Source organism: Macadamia integrifolia, unplaced genomic scaffold (assembly GCF_013358625.1).
Source record: "Macadamia integrifolia cultivar HAES 741 unplaced genomic scaffold, SCU_Mint_v3 scaffold_216A, whole genome shotgun sequence".
Classification (NCBI taxonomy): domain Eukaryota; kingdom Viridiplantae; phylum Streptophyta; class Magnoliopsida; order Proteales; family Proteaceae; genus Macadamia; species Macadamia integrifolia.
The window spans coordinates 614,469-633,229 of NW_024870646.1; the positions used below are offsets into that span (position 1 = coordinate 614,469).

The window sequence follows — 18,761 nt, forward strand, 5'->3', positions numbered from 1 at the left end:
AATGAATATGAAAAATTCCAATTTTACCCTTAAAATACGGGTACGCGTTTAAAAGGTCTATTTAAAACGTGTTTTAAACGGATTTTCTAACCATTCTCCTTTTTTCCCTCATTGTATAATAGCATACGGAGAAACACGTTTTAAACATACAAAAAGGGCAACCGCATTTAAACGCGTTGTTGCTAAGAGTGGTCGGGGCTCCACGATCCATAGAGTGTTATAAATAGAAAAATGAATTTGAAATGGTGCTCAACCTTATTTGGAAACGATGAAATAGCGAACTTGGTTTGTCGGGAAGAATTTCTCTGCAATTTCCTAATGTTACCATCAGATCTTGAAACCCTGATTCTGGAAGTCTGAAACCCATCATGCTCATAATATCCATCAAACCCACCATTAATCTCGAATCTCTGGTTCTTGTTGTTGAGTTCCAAAACCGGAGATATCTGTATCTTCTTATTCCGTCAAACGTTTTTCCTGGGAGAGCACCGTACTAACTTTCACAGCGAGGGCGGCCATGTCAGGACCAAGGAGGCGATAGTGTAGATGAGTGGTGGGAAGGAGGAAATAGATCTGACCTGCCTGAAGTTCTTCATAGGAATCGAGAGCGGGAGTGTAGTCGTCTAATAAGGGGGAACCGAAATTGGAGAGGAGCCACGAAGAGGTCTCGATTTGGAGGACTTGGGATACTGTCAAGGGTAGGGGATACTCACGGAGATTGCCAATAGCAGAGATGACTTTGGCCGTGGATGGATCGGAGGTACAAGTGACGTTTGAGGAGAAGCATGAACCCATCTCCACAATCACAGTCGCTTAGAGGGACGTCAAGCACGATTAGGAGACCTAAGATGGCAGCGAGCGATGGAGCACTTCTGCCGGCGATGGAAGGAGTAGTACTCACCGCGATGGAAGTAGCAGTACTTAAGGATGTGAATTTGGAACTGAAACCGTTTATCAAAACCAACTCAAGACCGCAAAACCGTTTAGTAAATGGTTCGATTTTGGTTTCAAGTTTAAGACCGATTATTTAAATGGATTGAGTCAGTTTTAACCAATAACCTATTGGTTTCAAACCGAATTGACACCGTAAAAATTGAACCGTTTAAACCATCAAAATCAATCTGATTAATCATATAATGATTAATTTAATTTAGGAAAGAACATATAACAATTAAATATTTAGTTGTTTTAACAAAACTTAATGATTTAATTTAGGGAAGAATTAAGGATAGGCTATCCAACAGTCTATTCAATAATTTACTCCTATTATGTTGTTTTATAGTTAAATCCTTGCTTGTTCAATGCCTCATTTAATTTGATACAAGATTGAAGCGTTTATCAACAAAAGAAAATTTTTGTAAGCATGCAAATAAACTAGCAAATCGATTACTAATCGTTTAAAAACCGTATGAAATAAACTGCGATCAAAACGTTTAAAATTGTGAAACCGACACCATTTAAAAATCGCAAAACCAAAACCATTAACTAAACGGTTGTAGTTTCAAAAAGTACAAAATAATACGATTTTGATTTCAAACCAGATAAATGTGAACAAAACCGAAACCAAATCGTGTACATCGAAACCAAACCAATTGAAGCTGAACTCAGCCGGGACGAATGGAGCTGAACTCGTAGGTATGGAGAGAAGGAAAGAAGAGGAAAATGAAATGAGAGAATACAGTAAGAAAGAGGGGTATTTTTGAAATAATAAAAATGAATTACATATTAATCTATTAATCATAAAGGCTAAAGAGTCATTTTATAACATCACTTAACAGAGACTAATGACAGGAATCTAAACATAATTTAGTATTAAACAGAACGTGTTCCTATAATACTGATATTCTTACTGATATTTTCTAAACAAATTGATATTAAACAGGAGAGTATTCCTATAATTGACATGACAGGAATCTAAACATAATTTAGTATTAAACAGAACGTGTTCCTATAATACTGATATTCTTACTGATATTTTCTAAACAAATTGATATTAAACAGGAGAGTATTCCTATAATTGACATTCTCTAAAATGTGAGACTACTACCCTTCTAAAACATACCAATGGCATACCCCGTCAGATTGTTATATTGCTGCTTGAATTGGCTACGCTAGTGGCGGCCAATGAAAGTCCACAAAAGGGTATATCCATTGAAATTTTTATTTCATATAAGAACGGTGAATGACAAACGCAGTGTCTTCGCATCACTTTTAACCAATCGAAGCATTTCCTTCTCCAGGAAATTGGACAGTTAAAATCAACCAAAAAATAATGCATAAAAACATTCATTCATCTAAGTAGATTTTGGTAGATTTAATTATTTTCATTACAAATAAATAAATAAATAATTCTACCAAAATCTTCTATTTTTCCCTGTTTGATTGGGGAGGCTTTATTTTATTTTATTTTTATTAGGGGTGGAAGAAAAAGAGTGGGCAAAATGTACTTTAAATTTATCTTATTTTATTTTTGTTAGGAGTGGGGGTGGGGGTAAAGAAAAAGAGTGGACAACATGTACTTTAAAGTTTTGAAACATAGCTTCTGACGAAGCATGGTCAAACTACAGCCACACCACCTAAGAACCCGTACTTTTTTTTTTTGGGTAGAAATTAGTACTCCATTCAAGACAGACATTCTCTACTGCAGCTAGTCAAGAGACATCTATTACAAGAATCAAAAACCTTAAGTGTGGATATCCAACCCAACCCAACCTGACCCGAATTCCATGATCAAATCTGGTCTGAAATCACGTCCCCACCAGAGACCTTGAAATCATTCGGGTCCTTCTCCACGTTCAGAACTTGAAACTTCCCATCAACCACATAACCAGACCACCTCTGTGAACGAAGCCCAAGCAGAGCTTCTGTAAGATCCTTCTCCAACCCCAAACTCTTATGAAAGCTACCATCAAAATCACCATAGAACTCTATAGCATCTTTGGCTCCTAGATGCTCAGCCCATCCATTCATGACATAAGGATCATTAACAGAGACACATATCACTGAATCAACACCTTTGGCTTTAAACTTATCTATGTTGTTCTTGTAACTTGGAACATGGGCCTTCGAGCAAACACCAGTGAAGGCTCCTGGGAGCCCAAAGATCACAACCTTCTTGCCTTTGAAGATTTCTTTGAGTGGTGTAGTTGAGAAGTTGGTAGAAAGGCCTTCGTCCCAAGTCCTAGACTTTGGAAGTGAGACGTGAGAAGCTACCTTGAGGATATCAGCTCCCACCGAGGCCATCTTAATTCCTTATCTTGCTCTGAGGGTCTTCTGCAAATTGTATATATAGAGGAACACTTTGCCCATTGTTTTAGTGATGAGGTGTTGAATTGCATGAGTTTAGGTCAGAGTCATCTGACACGTTTCATTGGTTTGCTAGGTGTTTGAATCTTGTGTTGCATGAGTTTTAGCTTATGGATCATTGCCATATATTGTTACCATATACCACGTGTATCAAAATTGTTGGGGGTAATCAAGTCGGTAAAGAGGTCTTCGTCTCAGAAAGCGTGTGATTTTGAATTCAACTTTTTACTTTTTTGGGTCACTCATACGAAGTACTTAGTACTTTTCATTATTTTCAGTGAAAGTTGAATGATTTTTATTTAATCCCACTATAACATGATCAATGCGTTTGTAGAATCATTATTGATCCGTAGGACTAGTTAAACTAAAGGCTTAGATACCCATTGTTAGCCAAATATATATATATATATATATATTAAACATATTATTTTAGACACAAACCAACAGAAAAAACAAAAATTACAAATCATTAAACCACATAAAGAAAAAAATATAGTGAAACTCAAAAAACAAGAGGAAAATTTTATTTTCAGTAAATTTTTATTTTGTCACACACAAGACGCGAACCAAATTTCATATTTAAGGAAACCTATTACCAACCATAGGAAAATCCCGACCAAATGGCAATAGTCTGATCTGGCCCAAAAGTTTCATGCGAACCATGAACCGAACCAGACCAGATAAAGCAAAATATATCAGATATGACCCAAGATTACATCTCCACCCGAAACCTGGAAATCAGAGGGTACCTTCTCTACGTTCAGAACCTGAACCTTCCCATCAACTATATAGGCTGACCATCTTTGTGAACGAACTCCCATCAAGCTAGAAGTAAGATCAACACTCAAGCCCAAGCTCTTATGGAAACTCCCGTCAAAGTCTCCATAGAACTCAATAGGTCCCTTAGCTTCAAGCTTCTCTCCCCATCCATTCATGACATATGGGTCATTAATAGACACACAGATAATTGTATCAATCCCTTTGGCTTTGAAATTGTCGATGTTGTTCTTGTAACTGGGGACATGGGCTTTTGAGCAAACTCCAGTAAAAGCTCCTGGAAGCCCAAAGATGACTACCTTCTTATCCTTGAAGATATCCTTCAATGGAGTTGTGGAGAAGTTAGAGGAAAGGCCTTCATCCCAGGTTCTGGCCTCCTGAAGGGTGAGATGAGGATATGCTGCAATGATATCAGTTCCAACTGAAGCCATTTTTCTTCTTTACAGAATGAGTTTGTGAAGTTCTGATTGCTTTGGCTTCTTTCTCAAAGGTTTCCTTTATAGTTGTAAGGGGACGCCATGATCATAAAAATAAATAAAGGGGGAGGTCTAACTCGCCTCTCCTAATATTGTGTTTTTAAGTACCTATTACCCTATCAGATCGCGTGCCATGCGTCACCTATTCTCTTGTTCTCTTTTTCTTTCACGAGTGTCACTTGGGTAAGTTCTTAACAGAGGTGCTTTCAACTGCCCAACAAAGACTTCATCGCCAGAAGTTTAGTTCAATCTTGGACTTGGTCATTTCAATGGAATATACAACCCATGGGTTGGGTTGGGTTGGGTCAAATTTCAACATACCACATAGAAGTTATTTTTACACCATTTAAGTATGAGAAGCCATTCCAACATCGACAGTCCTTTTTGCCACATGGATGCTAAAGAAACCAAAGTTTTGAAACTCAATGAGAGAAAAAAGATAATTGAAAGTAAAAAAGGAATATGGGTGAGGATATATTATTAGTTTCGAGTTTAAAATTAGGCATTTGACAAATCCAAACTGATATTCCTAAAATCATCTTGTTATTGGATGGAAGCCATGCGGCATGAAAGTGGCCTGAATCTCCAAAGAGGTTAAACATCATTGTCGGACAATTGGATCGTGGTCCCTCTTGGGTAACCATAGACGAAGTAAGCTTTTGAATAAGTTGAATGTCACTATCGAACAATTGGGATGTGCTTCCCCCAAGTAACCTTAAGGCAACCATAGGTGACAAACCTTCACCTATAGAAGTTTATTTTACATACCACTTTTTTTTTTTTATGGGATTATTATAATATACAATTGGGATGTGGTCCCCCCAAGTAACCTTAAAGGCAACCATTGGTGACGATCCTTCACCTATAGAAGTTTATTTTAACATTCCACTTTTTTATGGAGATTATTTTGATATACCACATAGAAGTTATTCCTATACCATTTAAGTATGAGAAATCATTCCTATATCAACAATCCTTTTGCCACATCAAGGCCATAAACAAAATAATGCTTTGAAAATTGAATGAATGAAAAAAAAAAAAAAAACGATTGAAAGCAAAATGGAATGTGCCAATATATGCGAGGGTATATATTCTTACTTCGAATTTAAAATTAAGCATTTGGCAAATCTGAACTGATATGCCTGGAATCATCCCGTCATTGGATGGAAGTCACGTGGCATGAAAGTGACTTTAATCTCTGAAGAGGTTAAATGTCATTATCGGATAGCTAGACTATGGCCCCTTCTTGAGTAACCACAGACGAAGTAAGCGCTTGGAGAGTTGAATGTCACTATTGAACAATTGGGATGTGGTCCCCCCAAGTAACCTTAAAGCAACCATAGGTGACCATCCTTCACCTACAGAAGTTTATTTTAACATACCACTTCTTTTGTGGGATTATTTTAAGATACCACATAGAAGTTATTCCTACACCATTTAAGTATGAGAAGTCATTCCTACATCGACAATTCTTTTGCAACATGGATGCCATAAACAAAATAACGCTTTGAAAATTCAATGAAAGAAGAAAAATACAATTGAAAGTAAAAGTAAATATGCTAATATATGCTCGCATATATATTTTACTTTGAGTTTAAATTAGGCATTTGGCAAATCCAAACTGATATTCCTGGAATCACCCCGTCATTGAATGGAAGCCACGTAGCATGAAAGTGACTTGAATCTCCAAAGAGGGTAAAAAGTCATTGTTGGATAGTTGGGCCATGGTCCCCACTTGAGTAATCATAGACAAAGTACGCTTTCAAAGAAGTTGGACGTCACTATCGGACAATTGGGATGTGGTCCCAAGTAATCTTAAGGCAACCATAACCTTTACCTATAGAAGTTTATTTCAACTTGCCACAGAATTTATTCCTACACTATTTGGGTATGAGAAATCATTTTTACATTGACAGTTTTTTTTTTTTTTTTTTTTCTTTCAGCTTGACTAGTCTCGCAAGTCTATATTAACCCCACAACCGCATAGACCAAATCATACTGGGGTTGAATGAGGACCATTCAACTTTCACCATAAGCTGTGAAGAGCACTAAACACTCCTGTGTGAGTGGCCCCCAAGAGGTAAGAGGAGTCAATGACAGCTCTTTTTGCCACATGGATGCTATAGAAAAAATAAATCTTTGAAAATTCAATGAAAGAAAAATAACAACTGAAAGTAACAAAAGAAGATGCCAATATATGTGAGGGTACATTATTGACTTCAAGTATATTCCTGGAATCACCCTGTCATTGGATGAAAACCATGTGGCATGAAAGTGACCCAAGTCTCCAGATAGGTTAAACATCACTGTCCAAAGTTGGAGTAAGGGAGTTAATCGATTCTGTTCCAGTGTATATAGTTCTGTTAGATTCGGTTCACACTTTTTTTTGCTGAAATTAAAACCGAACCATTTGTTAAATGGTTACACTTATTGAAACTAGAATGTTTAATAAACGATTCTGATTTCACCGTTTTTAAATGGTGTCGATATCATGGTTCTACATGATTAGATCGTGGTTTAGTCCCAATGGTTGCCAGACAATTTCCAACCAGTTTGATAGTTTATTCGCATGTTTATTAAAATTTGCCTTTATTGATAAGAGCTTCAATCTAAAATAAAAGGCATAACAAATTAACTAACAACGATCTAAAATGCGAAATTCTTTATTTCTTTTTTCGTTTTTTGTTTCTCAAGCTTCTTTTGTTCTTCACTGTCTACAGTTCTGGGAATAAATTGCAATTTGAACTGCCAGGGGCATCCAAAGAGGAGGTGAAAATCACAATCGAAGATGGGTTCGGTGACCAATGGAGAGCACAAGGAAGATAAAGAAGAGGGCCTTGCGGCGAGCTGCAGCTTGTGCCCTTTGCTGTCTCTAATTGAGTACCCTAATCTTTTCCCATTTTAGGGTTTCTAAAGATATCTAGCATCTATCGATTCTATCGCTTAAATTTCACTTATTCTATTTAGTCATTAGTCGTTACATGATTTAAATAGTTCTATTTAACGGTATAAACAGTTTCGATTTTCACGGTGCTGAATAGTTTGAAATCGACGGGATAAATGGTTAAAACCGAATCGAACAATTTAGTTAACCTGCTAGGACGATTTCACGACTTCACGACTTTAGTGCAAACGGCTCAATTCAATTTTGATAAACAATTTGAGTTTCAAATTCACATCCTTAAGTTGGAGCTTGGTCCCCTCTTGAGTAACTGCAAACGAAGTAAGCTTGAAGAAATTTACGGCACTATCGGACAGTTGGGATGTGGCCCCCCAAGTAATCCTTAGGCAACTATAGGTGACGAACCTTCACGTGGGTACGCTCCCTCATGTGGCCACATGGCATTCGATTAAAAAGTTTTTCCCATGAGGAGGGAACGACATCCTTGACCTATATTTATATATATATATATATATATATATAATGGCAATACTGAAGTAAGTTTGGACATATATTTTACTAGCTAGATTCTCTTTGTTTCTTTGCAACCCGAACAGTACTATCAGTTGAAGTGATTTTTGAGTTGAGCATCGGAGAGTACCCTCTGGACTTCATTTTCAGAGACTACTCTACTCTATCTCTTGGTTTTTCGTGTGTAAATTAAGGGTAGATTGAGAGGATCATGATTCAACCTTCAACATAGACCATTTCTGTAACACCCTGATTTCATAACCCCCCGTCCTAGAGATGGAATTTTATGAAAAAGGGTATTTGATGGAAATAAACTATAAATTAGTGGAGTAGGAGAGAGAGATTGAATTGAGAATCCAAATGAAGGTCTTGAAGGGGGCTTAGGAGTTCCCATAATGATAAAAGGGTCTCACATAAAGTGAGTAAATTTTGGGTAGAAGATGGACAACAACAGGCTGGAGAAGGCAAAACCGGCTGGAGAAGGTTCTGGCTAATAGGCCTACCTGTCGTGGTAACAGAATGCCCAGAATTTACAATTTTCCTCTGTGGGCCCCACCAATTGAAAGGGGTTTTTCACCCACTTTTTACTATGAGTAAGGAAGTGTTTAGAAGTACTTATGTAGGTGGGATTATATCAAAATGCATTTTCTATTTTAAGTAATTAAATTTTAAATGACTAGGATGAAACTTTGTGAAAACTACCCAACCAAACGCACCCTAATCCATTAGCCTACAAAAGGAGAAGAAAGACTGTTATTTCCTCTCTTCTCATTGCTGTGAACAGAAAACAAAATGGGAGGGGAGGAGGATAGGAAAATGAGAAAGAAGAAAAGAAAAGAAGGAGAAAGAAGAAGAAGAAGAGAGAAAGGAGTTATGCAGCAGCCTTCCTGCTGCTGTACACTACTTCGGCTGCTGCTGTTCAGCCATGGATGCGGCTGAATGAGAGTGCATGCAAGTGTTATGTACTCTCCACTTCAAGAAGGTGCTGCCTTAGTCTTGTTCAGCTGAAGAATTGGAGAAAAGAATGGCTGATTGAGCTGCATGCAACAAGAGAGTACAACAAAAAGGTTGGAAATCTGAACTCTAACTTGTAAATTTCAGCTAGGGTAACAATCGGTTGGTATAGGGACATGGTAAAGATGAAATCTAAGGTGGAAAATTGCTTGTGGAAGTTAGAATAGCTCTCCACAGTTGGATTTCCTAAATTTGGACCCAAAATGAGAACCGATTCCCCAAATTACTGTTCTAAGAAATCCAAATCCATGGGGTTTTCCCAATTTCAGTAAATTAACATGAAATTGAAGGTGGGAAACACTCATGCAAGGTGGGAATTTCACATGCATGGTGATAATTTCACCTAGAACAGAAAATACCCAGCTGTTCTTCTCTAAGAAACAAAATCTGGGCTACGTAAGGGATTTTGAAGTTAATATGAAGTATAGGAATTCAATTTGGATAGGAAAATAGTTCTATTTGATGTAAATAGGCAGTATAAACATGTTTTCAGAAGTAGAATTTGTTAAAATAATTCTGTCATCAAGATTGGCCTACAGAACTGCAAAAAAATCAATTCTGCCAGTCCAACCGGCTGGAGAGTTCAAGGTTGACAGGCCTGCCTGTAAGAGCCTGACATAATGGAATTTTTGAGTTCTTTAGTTTGTAATTGATCAAACCTAACCATTCCAAATTAATTTAAATACTCCGAACAAGTTATAACCATGAAGTTTGACTTGGTCAAAGAAAAGAAAAGGATAGCAAAGAAGAGAGAGAAAATATAGGAGGAAAATGATCAATTTACCCCTACTACACCAATGCAAGTAATTTTTGGTGGTAAAAACCATCTTAACATATCCGAGTAGATAGATAGAAGTTGGAAACTTTTAGGATCAACCCAGTAACCCAAAGATGAGCAAAATGGCTGTGTGGGTTTGATAGATGCCCACTTAACTGAATAGGGAGAATTCAGTTATGGCTGAACCTAAACATAGGCTTTAATGAATTTAGGGAGATTATTTTAGGGATAATTACATTGATGATTAACCCATATGTATATGTACCTTGTTGATTAGGAATCTTATAACTACAGTTGTTGAGGAAACGCGAGGCTAGGACATTGGTGAAGAATTTCAGATATGAAACTTCAGGTGAGGGGTGCTTGACTTTATTTTACGGAGTGTTTTACCTTATTTTCTATTTTTGCATGAATTATGTGTATGTATGATTTGTTATGTTGCTGCTAGGCATGTTATTGCTATTAGTATCTGTTATCTTGTAAATATGGATTGGTAAGATTGTGGACAGGTTTCTGGATTGCAGAGGCAAGTGAGGTAAGCCATTGTGATTATGTGATTGTGTGTTGTGAATATCAAATGTGGTTATATGGATAAGATTCATGGTTGTAATTATGATATTGACGGTCTAGGGCGCAGTGTGCCTGAGGTGTGTTTTCGGTACCATGGACCCAGAGGTCAATAGCATAGTTATGATTGTGACTCTCACGGTCTAGGGCACGGTGTGGCCGAGGTGCATTTTCGGTACCGTGGCCTAGAGGTCAGAGGATGTGCGATGTGTGATGGATGGTAATGATTGTAACATTGATAATCTGAGGTACGGCTTGGCCAACCGTGGATTTAGAGGTCGGTATTACAGTGACGTCCACTGATGTATGAACATGATTGTAATATCAACAGTCTGAGGCATGGCTTGGCCAACCATGGATTCAGAGGTCAGTATTACAGTGATGGCCACTGATGTATGATCGGATGCATGTAGAATGTATGATTAGGATTCACAAACCCTGGTGTTACATCCTTGCCAGTAGGGGTTAGTACTGGCTAATCCCAGGGGGTGATGTAGTGCGGGTGACCAATGGGATTACCGGGACCGTTACTATTTTGCAACTCGGGTGACCGATGGGATTGTCGGGCCCGAGGCTGTAGGATTGGGATTACTCATTAGGGGTTTACGGGGTGACCGATGGAATTGCGGGGACGAGTGATACGCACTATGTTGCAATATAGCACAAATACCTTGGACTTAGTAATTGATGCTAGGTAATGCATAATAAAACTGAATCATGAGGATCATACGAATGGTTGAGCATGCATTATTTCATTTGTTCTGGTTTGCTTGAGTATGCATGGCATTCTTCATCAGCTTGTGCTTGTATTATTCATCAGCTTGTGCTTGCATTATTTATTTTCCTGTGCTTGCATTATTTGTTTATGTGTGCTTGCCTACCCCCACCCCTCACTGAGCATACCCGTGCTCACCCCCCAACCCTTAATCCTCCATAGGTATTGAAGCTGAAGCAGAAGTGAATAGATAATGACTTTTGATACTTTGTACATTATAGTGTAAATTAAATGTAAGTAGTATTATGTAATTTGTTGTAACCTATGGGAAAATTATTAGTGGGACTGTAATAAATAAAGTTATCATTGTAGCTGATCACCACACATATGTCATGACCTTTATCTGGAATTTTACATATACTCTTATTTTACGGTTGTATTAGTTGTGGGTTTAGTTATTACTTGCATCCGGACCCTGGGTGTTGGTTGGCTGACTGGATTAGAAATTTCAGCTCCTTATATCTGTGCCATATGGAGGGCTGGGTGTGATGTGTTACAATTTCTTTGCCATTCATTTGAAATTACTAAATTTTTTTTTTTTTTGCTAAAAGGATGAGAATTTCATTAAGAAAGGAAAAAAATTACAGAAAAAAAAAACATAGGGAGTGGATTTTTAACCTCCACCTTCGGCATTGCCATCAGTAGAGGAGAGAAACCGAAAATTAATCGAACCTATACCTCGGTCTAGAGTCAGCATCATGGCTGATCTCGTCCCTAATATGAGTGAGAAAAATTACATTCCTTTCTGATAATTTTTTGTTTTATAAAAGACTGAATAAAAACAAAAGTGCTTGCATTAATTGAATAAAAAGAACTTATAAAAGTGTTTAAAGCATATATCTAGAACTAGAGCAAGAGAAAGAGATAGAGCAACTAAAAAAAAACCCTAGAAGAAGAATGAAGTGTCTCCTCCCCTTGTGTTAATTCTATTATATAGAGAATGGGGAGGGAAGCTAAAGATTTTAGCTTCTAAAATATATATATATATATATATATATATATTTTTATCTTGTTGATGAGGTGAAGGAGAGAGAAGATAGAGAATTGTAGGAAATAGGGAATCTCCAACGATTTTGCTTCCTTTTTGTTTTTATTTTTTTCTCTCTCTTCTTCAGATGTGGGCAGTATCTTGGACGATTTTTTTAATTATTTTTTTCTTTTTTTTTTCTTTCTTATTTTCTTATTTTTTTCTATTTTTCTCTTTATTTCCTTATTTCACTCTCCTCTTGCGTAAGAAACCCTTTGGCCGACCTCCTTTCAGTGATGAGTAGGAGAGCAAAAATCTTATAAAATAAAAATCTCAACAAAATGGCAGCTAAGAGGTTCGAACTTGAGACTTCCTAATAAGCAAGGGATTTTGCACACCACAACTCACTAACTACGCTAGGTAGTTGTTGTTATAAAAAATGAATCTTTAATCACTTAAGGATGTGGTCCATCGATCCTTGTTGGCATTTGAAATGTTCCTTGTACCCTTGGGACAACTGTAGATGGGTTGGTTCTACATCTCGGTTCAGTTCTGATCCATTATTTTTTTTCTGGCCCGAAAAGAATAATCACTTGTATAGTTGACCAAACGAATGTGTACTTGCAATTGAATATGTCCATCTTGCACAAAATTTTGTTCTCTTCACAATCATGAAAAGAAATAGGACCTCTTTAAGTGTAAAATTGGAGATATAACGCCCGATAACTCTTAAGGCCTTGGAAATATAAAACTTGCAAAAAGAGAGTAAAACCCAAGGTAGCTCCATTCTAAATATGTAAAATGCATATTATACTAAACTAGATTTCACACATAAATGTGCTCATCAAAATTCACCCACACTTAGACGTTGCTAGTCCTTGAGCAAAACAAAAAGAAAAAGAATAAAAACAAAAAAAACCTAACTCACTTTCGTAGGAATCACGATTGTACTTAGCATTTGCAACAAGCCTTTAAACCCCCAGGTCACCCCTAGTGGTTGAGCTGTGTCTCGTAGGTGTTTACTATGAATATACACCCAAAATTTAGAATAAACAAATCCCAACCTTGGCTAAAGGTAAGGCCTATACCGATCTGGAGCAAAGATAATTTCTCTTACAAGGGACCCCCACACTTGAACCTTTATTACCCTTTATCAATTCTAGGCATTAGCATATTTCTTAATTTGGAACTCACCTCATGTCACACCCTGTTCACACAGAACCGGACCGCTGACCGGGTTAACACCGGTTAACCCAAACCTGCCAGGATCATCTGATACAGTATCCCACTACAGCATACACACAACTAAGAAAGTGTTCATCAGTTCAGCGGAAGACTTAATTTACCTGTAAATATTCCCATTATACTTGATACCCATATTATAATACATAGTTAAGTACATGTGGGCCCGCAGGCATGATATTTATACAAACGAATACAATTTACAAATCAAGTACAGAAAAGGGATCATAAAAAACATAAGGGGTACAACTCAGCTCGGAAGTAGAACTCAGCTCGGTATCAAAAAGTAAAGCTCAGCTCGATATCAAAAGGTAAAGCTCAGCTCGGTATCAAAAGTAAAGCTCAGCTCAGTATCAGAAGTAAAGCTCAGCTCCATATCAAAAATAAAGCTCAGCTCGATATCAAAACTGCGGTGCCGCAGCACAGCCCTCGTACGAGCAACCCATGCCATGCTCTAATTCCTCGAGGACCCACCAATCCTCTTTAGGGAATTCAACTGTGGGGCCCGACCCATGCTCTTCAGGTTGATGACTTGCAAAATCATCTAAAAGAGGTGCACACGTGGGATGAGCTCACTAGCTCAGTAAGTGAAAAGAAGGACCACACAACAGTCCATACAACAAATCACAATCATATGCACTATATGCTATGCAATTCATTTTTAATCACATCCACCTAAACAACATTACTAAGTCCTTGGTTTAGTGCTACTACAACTATAGTGCGCGTATACTCCGGGTACGAGCCGTGAACTCCATCTTGCGATACGCCCATAGGGCTATCGGAGAAGGCCCACCGTGAGTACTCGAAAAAGTAAAACATGCCGACCATCGGCTCTCAACATAAAGTAAATGATAGAAATTAAAGGTGTTGACTCCAGCAATTTAAAAGCAGTATGATTGGCCCTCTTGAATATACCACTGAGGTTGCTGACTGTCCTAATGACCAGCCAGGCGTATGTCTAACCGCCACAGTGACCCGACAACCGCGACCACTGCTTCCCCCCAAATGGTAACCCAACACCTCAACCCCTGTTGGGAAGGGCCGTAGCACAGGAAGATGATAATCCTAAACCGCATGCTCCTATATGACATAGTACGATTGCATAGTGCTACCGCGTTTCATTCCACGGGCCACCAATGCACTCGTTTCCAAGCTTACTACGGCATGATAGAAATTAATGCATCATGCACAATTATGTCAACATTCATCACGCACAATGATGTCAACATTCATCACATAAGCATATCATTATTTGGCATTAAGAAATAAACACAGCACACATGGCATAAAATATGAGGATGGCTAAGCTACATAACATTTGCATGATGACATGGCTAGTCTAGATACAATTATATGAATGCCAAAAAAGCCTTGAAACAAGGCCAAATGTCCTCTCCCCACTTACCTGTAGTGTACAAAGACTCAGGCCTGGTACGGGTGAGATCTGGTGTGAGAAGCGTAAGATTTGGTGAATCTATCATGAGTGAGTAGAGTTAGCATTTCGCCACTTTGGGCTCCAAACTAACAAGATTTGGTAACAAAATCATGTTTAGAATCCTAAAAGAAAGTCGCACGTCCGTCTTGGGTCCATTCAGACGTAAAGATCACGTTGGGAGCCTCTCGGGTGGGTCGGACAGCCCACCTGTCTTGACCCACCAGTCAGACCCACCGGTTCTGATCAACGGGCAGGTCGGCTTGTCGATCAACCCACCGATTGGGCCTGTCAGTTGGCCTCGAGGGCCTTACTAGGATCGATGGGTAGGTTGGCCCACCGGTTGGACCTGCCGATTGGCCTCGAGGGCCTGCCCTCTCAGGCGGGTTCCCTCAGGCGGGCCATTTGGCCCACCGGTTTGGCCCACTGGTCTTGGCGGGAAAATAACATTTTTCCCTAAACTTTTTTCAACCTTGGGGGAATCAAATGGGGCTTTTCCAAACCCATTCTCTACACATTCAAGGTCTCATAAGATGGTTCTAACCTAGATCTAGGTTAGATTTAAGGAATGGAAGCCATGTTACCTTCTTTGCCTAAAAACTCGTTCAAAGACCCCAAAATCACTTCAAATCACCAATGCTCCTCCAACCGTGGAAACATTCCTTCAAATCCTTCAAAATCAACACATAACCATCTATTAAACCTTAGATTCATCATCTCAAGGGGGATTTACGAGACCTCAAGAAACTCTACCCAAATCAAGGGTTTCATTTGGGTATGGTGAAAGTTTAAGGAACCTAGCATTTTCTCACCTCTAAACGTAGATCTCATATTGGAGATCACTCTTCCGGCATTGGAATGGGAATATCAAACCTCGGTGCCGCTGAAATCTATTTCTTCTTCCTCTTCCTTCCCTTTTCCTCTTCTTTCCATTCTTTTCTCTCTCCTCTTTACTCTTCTCACCAAACGCCCGAGTGTCATAAATGAGAAAAAGGAAAAGCATAATGATATCTATTTATACCTTTTAAGACATCTTGTAACCTCATGGGTGGGTCACTTAGGTGGGCGGATGCGCCCACCTGTGACCGCCCACCTAAGGGCCAAAAATTGGCCAACAAGTAGGATTTTGATAGAATTCGACTCTCGACATAAGGTATATTATACGTATACGCTTTAAGATACGGCTACATACCTGCTTTATCCGTACATGGCCTTATGATATGTGCATGTACACGGCTTGGGTACACCCATCTCCTCTGGCACTGACTCGGACTTGTCTGGCCAGTCGGTGTTCAAAGTCACCCTTGCCATCATGGTCCATAAGGAACTCGCCTTAACCCTCTCCGGTTTGGGTCCTGCATGGTTAAATCGGGTCAACCATGTAATCAGACTGGGTTTAAGAAGTAGGGTATTACATTTAGCCCCCCTTTCTGAAAATTTCGTCCTCGAAATTGGTGTACCTGGTTGTTCAAAAAGATGAGGGTACTTGGCTTGGATTTCATCCTCTTTCTCCCAAGATGCTTCTTCAAGTGAATGATTTGCCCATCGCACCTTTACATAGGAAATGGAGCGGTTGCGAAGGGTTTTCACCTTTCGGTCCAAAACTTCAGCTGGCTGCTTTGTATAGGTCATATCAGCTTCTAGATATTCTGGTTCCATGGGTAATACATGAGATGGATCATGAACGTATATCTTTAGCATGGATACATGAAATACATTTTGAACATCCCCGAGTGAAGGTGGCAAAGCAAGCATATAGGCTACTGAGCCAACCCGGGCTAAGATCTCAAATGGGCCAATGTATCTTGGGCTCAACTTCCCCTTGTTGTGAAATCTTTGCAACCCTTTAGTAGGAGAGATCATGAGAAACACCTTTTCTCTTGACTGAAATTCAATGTCTTTTCTGCGGTTGTCTACATAGCTCTTTTGACGAGACTGAGCTGCTTTAATCTGTTCTCGAATAACATCAACCTTGTCACAAGTCATCTGTATCATTTCAGGTCCTAACATTCGGCGTTCACCAACCTCATTCTAATACAGAGGAGTTCTGCACCTCCTACCATATAATGCCTCATACGGAGCCATCCCAATTGTAGCTTGGTAACTGTTGTTATAGGCAAACTCCATAAGGCGTATATATTCTTCCCAACTACCACTCATTTCCATTGCACATGCCCTAAGCATGTCTTCTAATATCTGTATGGTTCGCTCCGACTGACCATCAGTCTGTGGGTGAAAAGCAGTACTCAAATTCAATTGTGATCCTAAGGCATGCTGGAAGCTTTTCCAAAATCTGGAAGTGAATCTTAGGTCCCTATCTGACACAATGCTCACTGGCACTCCATGCAAGCACACTATGTTATCCATATAAAGTTGTGCTAATTTGGCCATAGAGAACTTGGTCTTGATGGGAATGAAATGAGCAGTCTTAGTAAGTCGATCAACGATCACCCATATCGCGTCCATCCCGTTAGGTGTACATGGTAGTCCGGTGACGAAGTCCATTGTAATCCTATCCCACTTCCAGTCTGGTACTGGGAGTGGCTAAAGAGTACCACAAGGTCGATGCCTCTCAGCTTTTACTTTCTGGTATGTAAGACAAGTCGCTATATATAGAGCTATTGTGACTTTCATGCTTGGCCATCAGTAATTTTGTTTGAGGTCTTTATACATCTTTGTACTTCCTGGGTGGAGTGAGTACTCGGAGCTATGTGCTTCTTGCACTATCTTGTCTTGTATATCCAAATCATCGGGTACACACAATCTGCCTCGAAACATCAATGCTCCATCACTGGCTAAAACAAAATTTGGGTTGTTTATTGTTCGATCTTGAACCTTAACTCTGATCCGCTGTAATTCAGGATCCAAAGGTTGTTTCATTATTACCTCTTGCCTAATAGTCGGATGCACCTATAGAGGCGCCAAGGATACAGTCAACCATTTAAGGTTTTTTGGTTGATGTTCAAACTCTAAGGTTGCTCCTTCATATAAGAGAGCTTCATCCATTAGCGTCGCCTCATGTACAAGTGGTGGGCTGACTGCTAAGTGTGAGAGTGACACAGTCTGTGCCTTCCGACTCAATGCATCTGCCACTACATTAGCCTTTCCGGGATGATACTGAATGTCGCAGTTATAATCCTTCATGAGCTCAAGCCATCTCCTCTGCCTCATGTTCAGATCCTTCTGGGTGAAAAAGTACTTAAGGCTTTTGTGATCACTGTATATCTCGCACTTCTCCCCATACAAGTAATGTCGCCAAATCTTAAGGGCAAAAATGACTGCGGCTAGTTCCAAGTCATGAGTGGGGTAGTTCTTCTCATACTCCTTTAGTTGTCGGGAAGCATACGCTATCACCTTTCCGCGTTGCATGAGAATATAATCCAACCCAACTTTGGAAGCATCAGTGTAGACTGTCATTCCACCTGTGCCTTCAGGGATGGTCAACATAGGGGCCGACACCAACCTCTTCTTTAACTCCTGAAAACTCTTCTCGCATTCCTCTACCCAATCAAACTTCACACCCTTTTTTGTCAACTTAGTCATTGGTGCTGAGATCCGAGCAAAATTCTCAATGAAGCGCCGGTAGTATCCAGCCAAACCCAAGAAGCTTCTACTTTCAGTGACATTCTTAGGGCTTTCCCACTCTACTACTGCTTTCACCTTATCAGGATCCACCTTGATTCCGGCCTTAGACACTACGTGCCCCAGGAATCCAACTTGCTTAAGCCAGAATTCACATTTGCTGTATTTGGTAAACAATTGTTGTTCTCTCAACCTCTATAACACCATTCTCAAATGTTGAGTGTGCTCCTCTTCTGTCTTGGAGTAGATGAAGATGTCATCAATAAAAATAATTACCCATTTATCGAGCACATCGTGAAATACTCAATTCATTAAATCCATGAATGCTGCCGGTGCATTGGTTAACCCAAAAGATAACACTAGGAACTTATAGTGACCATACCGAGTCCTAAATGCTGTTTTGGGCATGTCGCCACTCTTTATCTTGAGC

General features: G+C 39.2%; 3 protein-coding genes and 1 long non-coding RNA gene across 4 annotated transcripts; 1 reads left to right on the forward strand and 3 right to left on the reverse strand.

Annotated features, from left to right (window-relative positions):
- Nucleotides 1-456: 456 nt before the first annotated feature.
- Nucleotides 457-795, reverse strand: LOC122071366. The gene has a single exon (XM_042635703.1). It carries the CDS (start codon nt 793-795, stop codon nt 457-459), a length of 339 nt encoding a protein of 112 aa, XP_042491637.1.
- Nucleotides 796-2,487: 1,692 nt separating this feature from the next.
- Nucleotides 2,488-3,243, reverse strand: LOC122071369 (peroxiredoxin-2F, mitochondrial-like). Its single transcript, XM_042635706.1, has one exon. It carries the CDS (start codon nt 3,241-3,243, stop codon nt 2,731-2,733), a length of 513 nt encoding a protein of 170 aa, XP_042491640.1. The 3' UTR covers nt 2,488-2,730.
- Nucleotides 3,244-3,802: 559 nt separating this feature from the next.
- On the reverse strand, nt 3,803-4,630 carry LOC122071389 (peroxiredoxin-2F, mitochondrial-like). The gene has a single exon (XM_042635735.1). The coding sequence runs from the start codon at nt 4,512-4,514 to the stop codon at nt 4,002-4,004; it is 513 nt and encodes a 170-aa protein (XP_042491669.1). The 5' UTR covers nt 4,515-4,630; the 3' UTR covers nt 3,803-4,001.
- Nucleotides 4,631-8,728: 4,098 nt separating this feature from the next.
- LOC122071378 lies at nt 8,729-11,503 on the forward strand. Its single transcript, XR_006138164.1, has 3 exons — nt 8,729-9,038; nt 10,041-10,115; nt 11,268-11,503. It is a non-coding gene; the product is annotated as an uncharacterized LOC122071378 (long non-coding RNA).
- Nucleotides 11,504-18,761: the final 7,258 nt, after the last annotated feature.

Excerpts from the sequence above, each read along its gene's own strand:
- LOC122071369 (XM_042635706.1), bottom strand. The coding sequence starts at position 3,243 with ATGGCCTCGGTGGGAGCTGATATCCTCAAGGTAGCTTCTCACGTCTCA.
- LOC122071366 (XM_042635703.1), bottom strand. The coding sequence starts at position 795 with ATGGGTTCATGCTTCTCCTCAAACGTCACTTGTACCTCCGATCCATCC.
- LOC122071389 (XM_042635735.1), bottom strand. The coding sequence starts at position 4,514 with ATGGCTTCAGTTGGAACTGATATCATTGCAGCATATCCTCATCTCACC.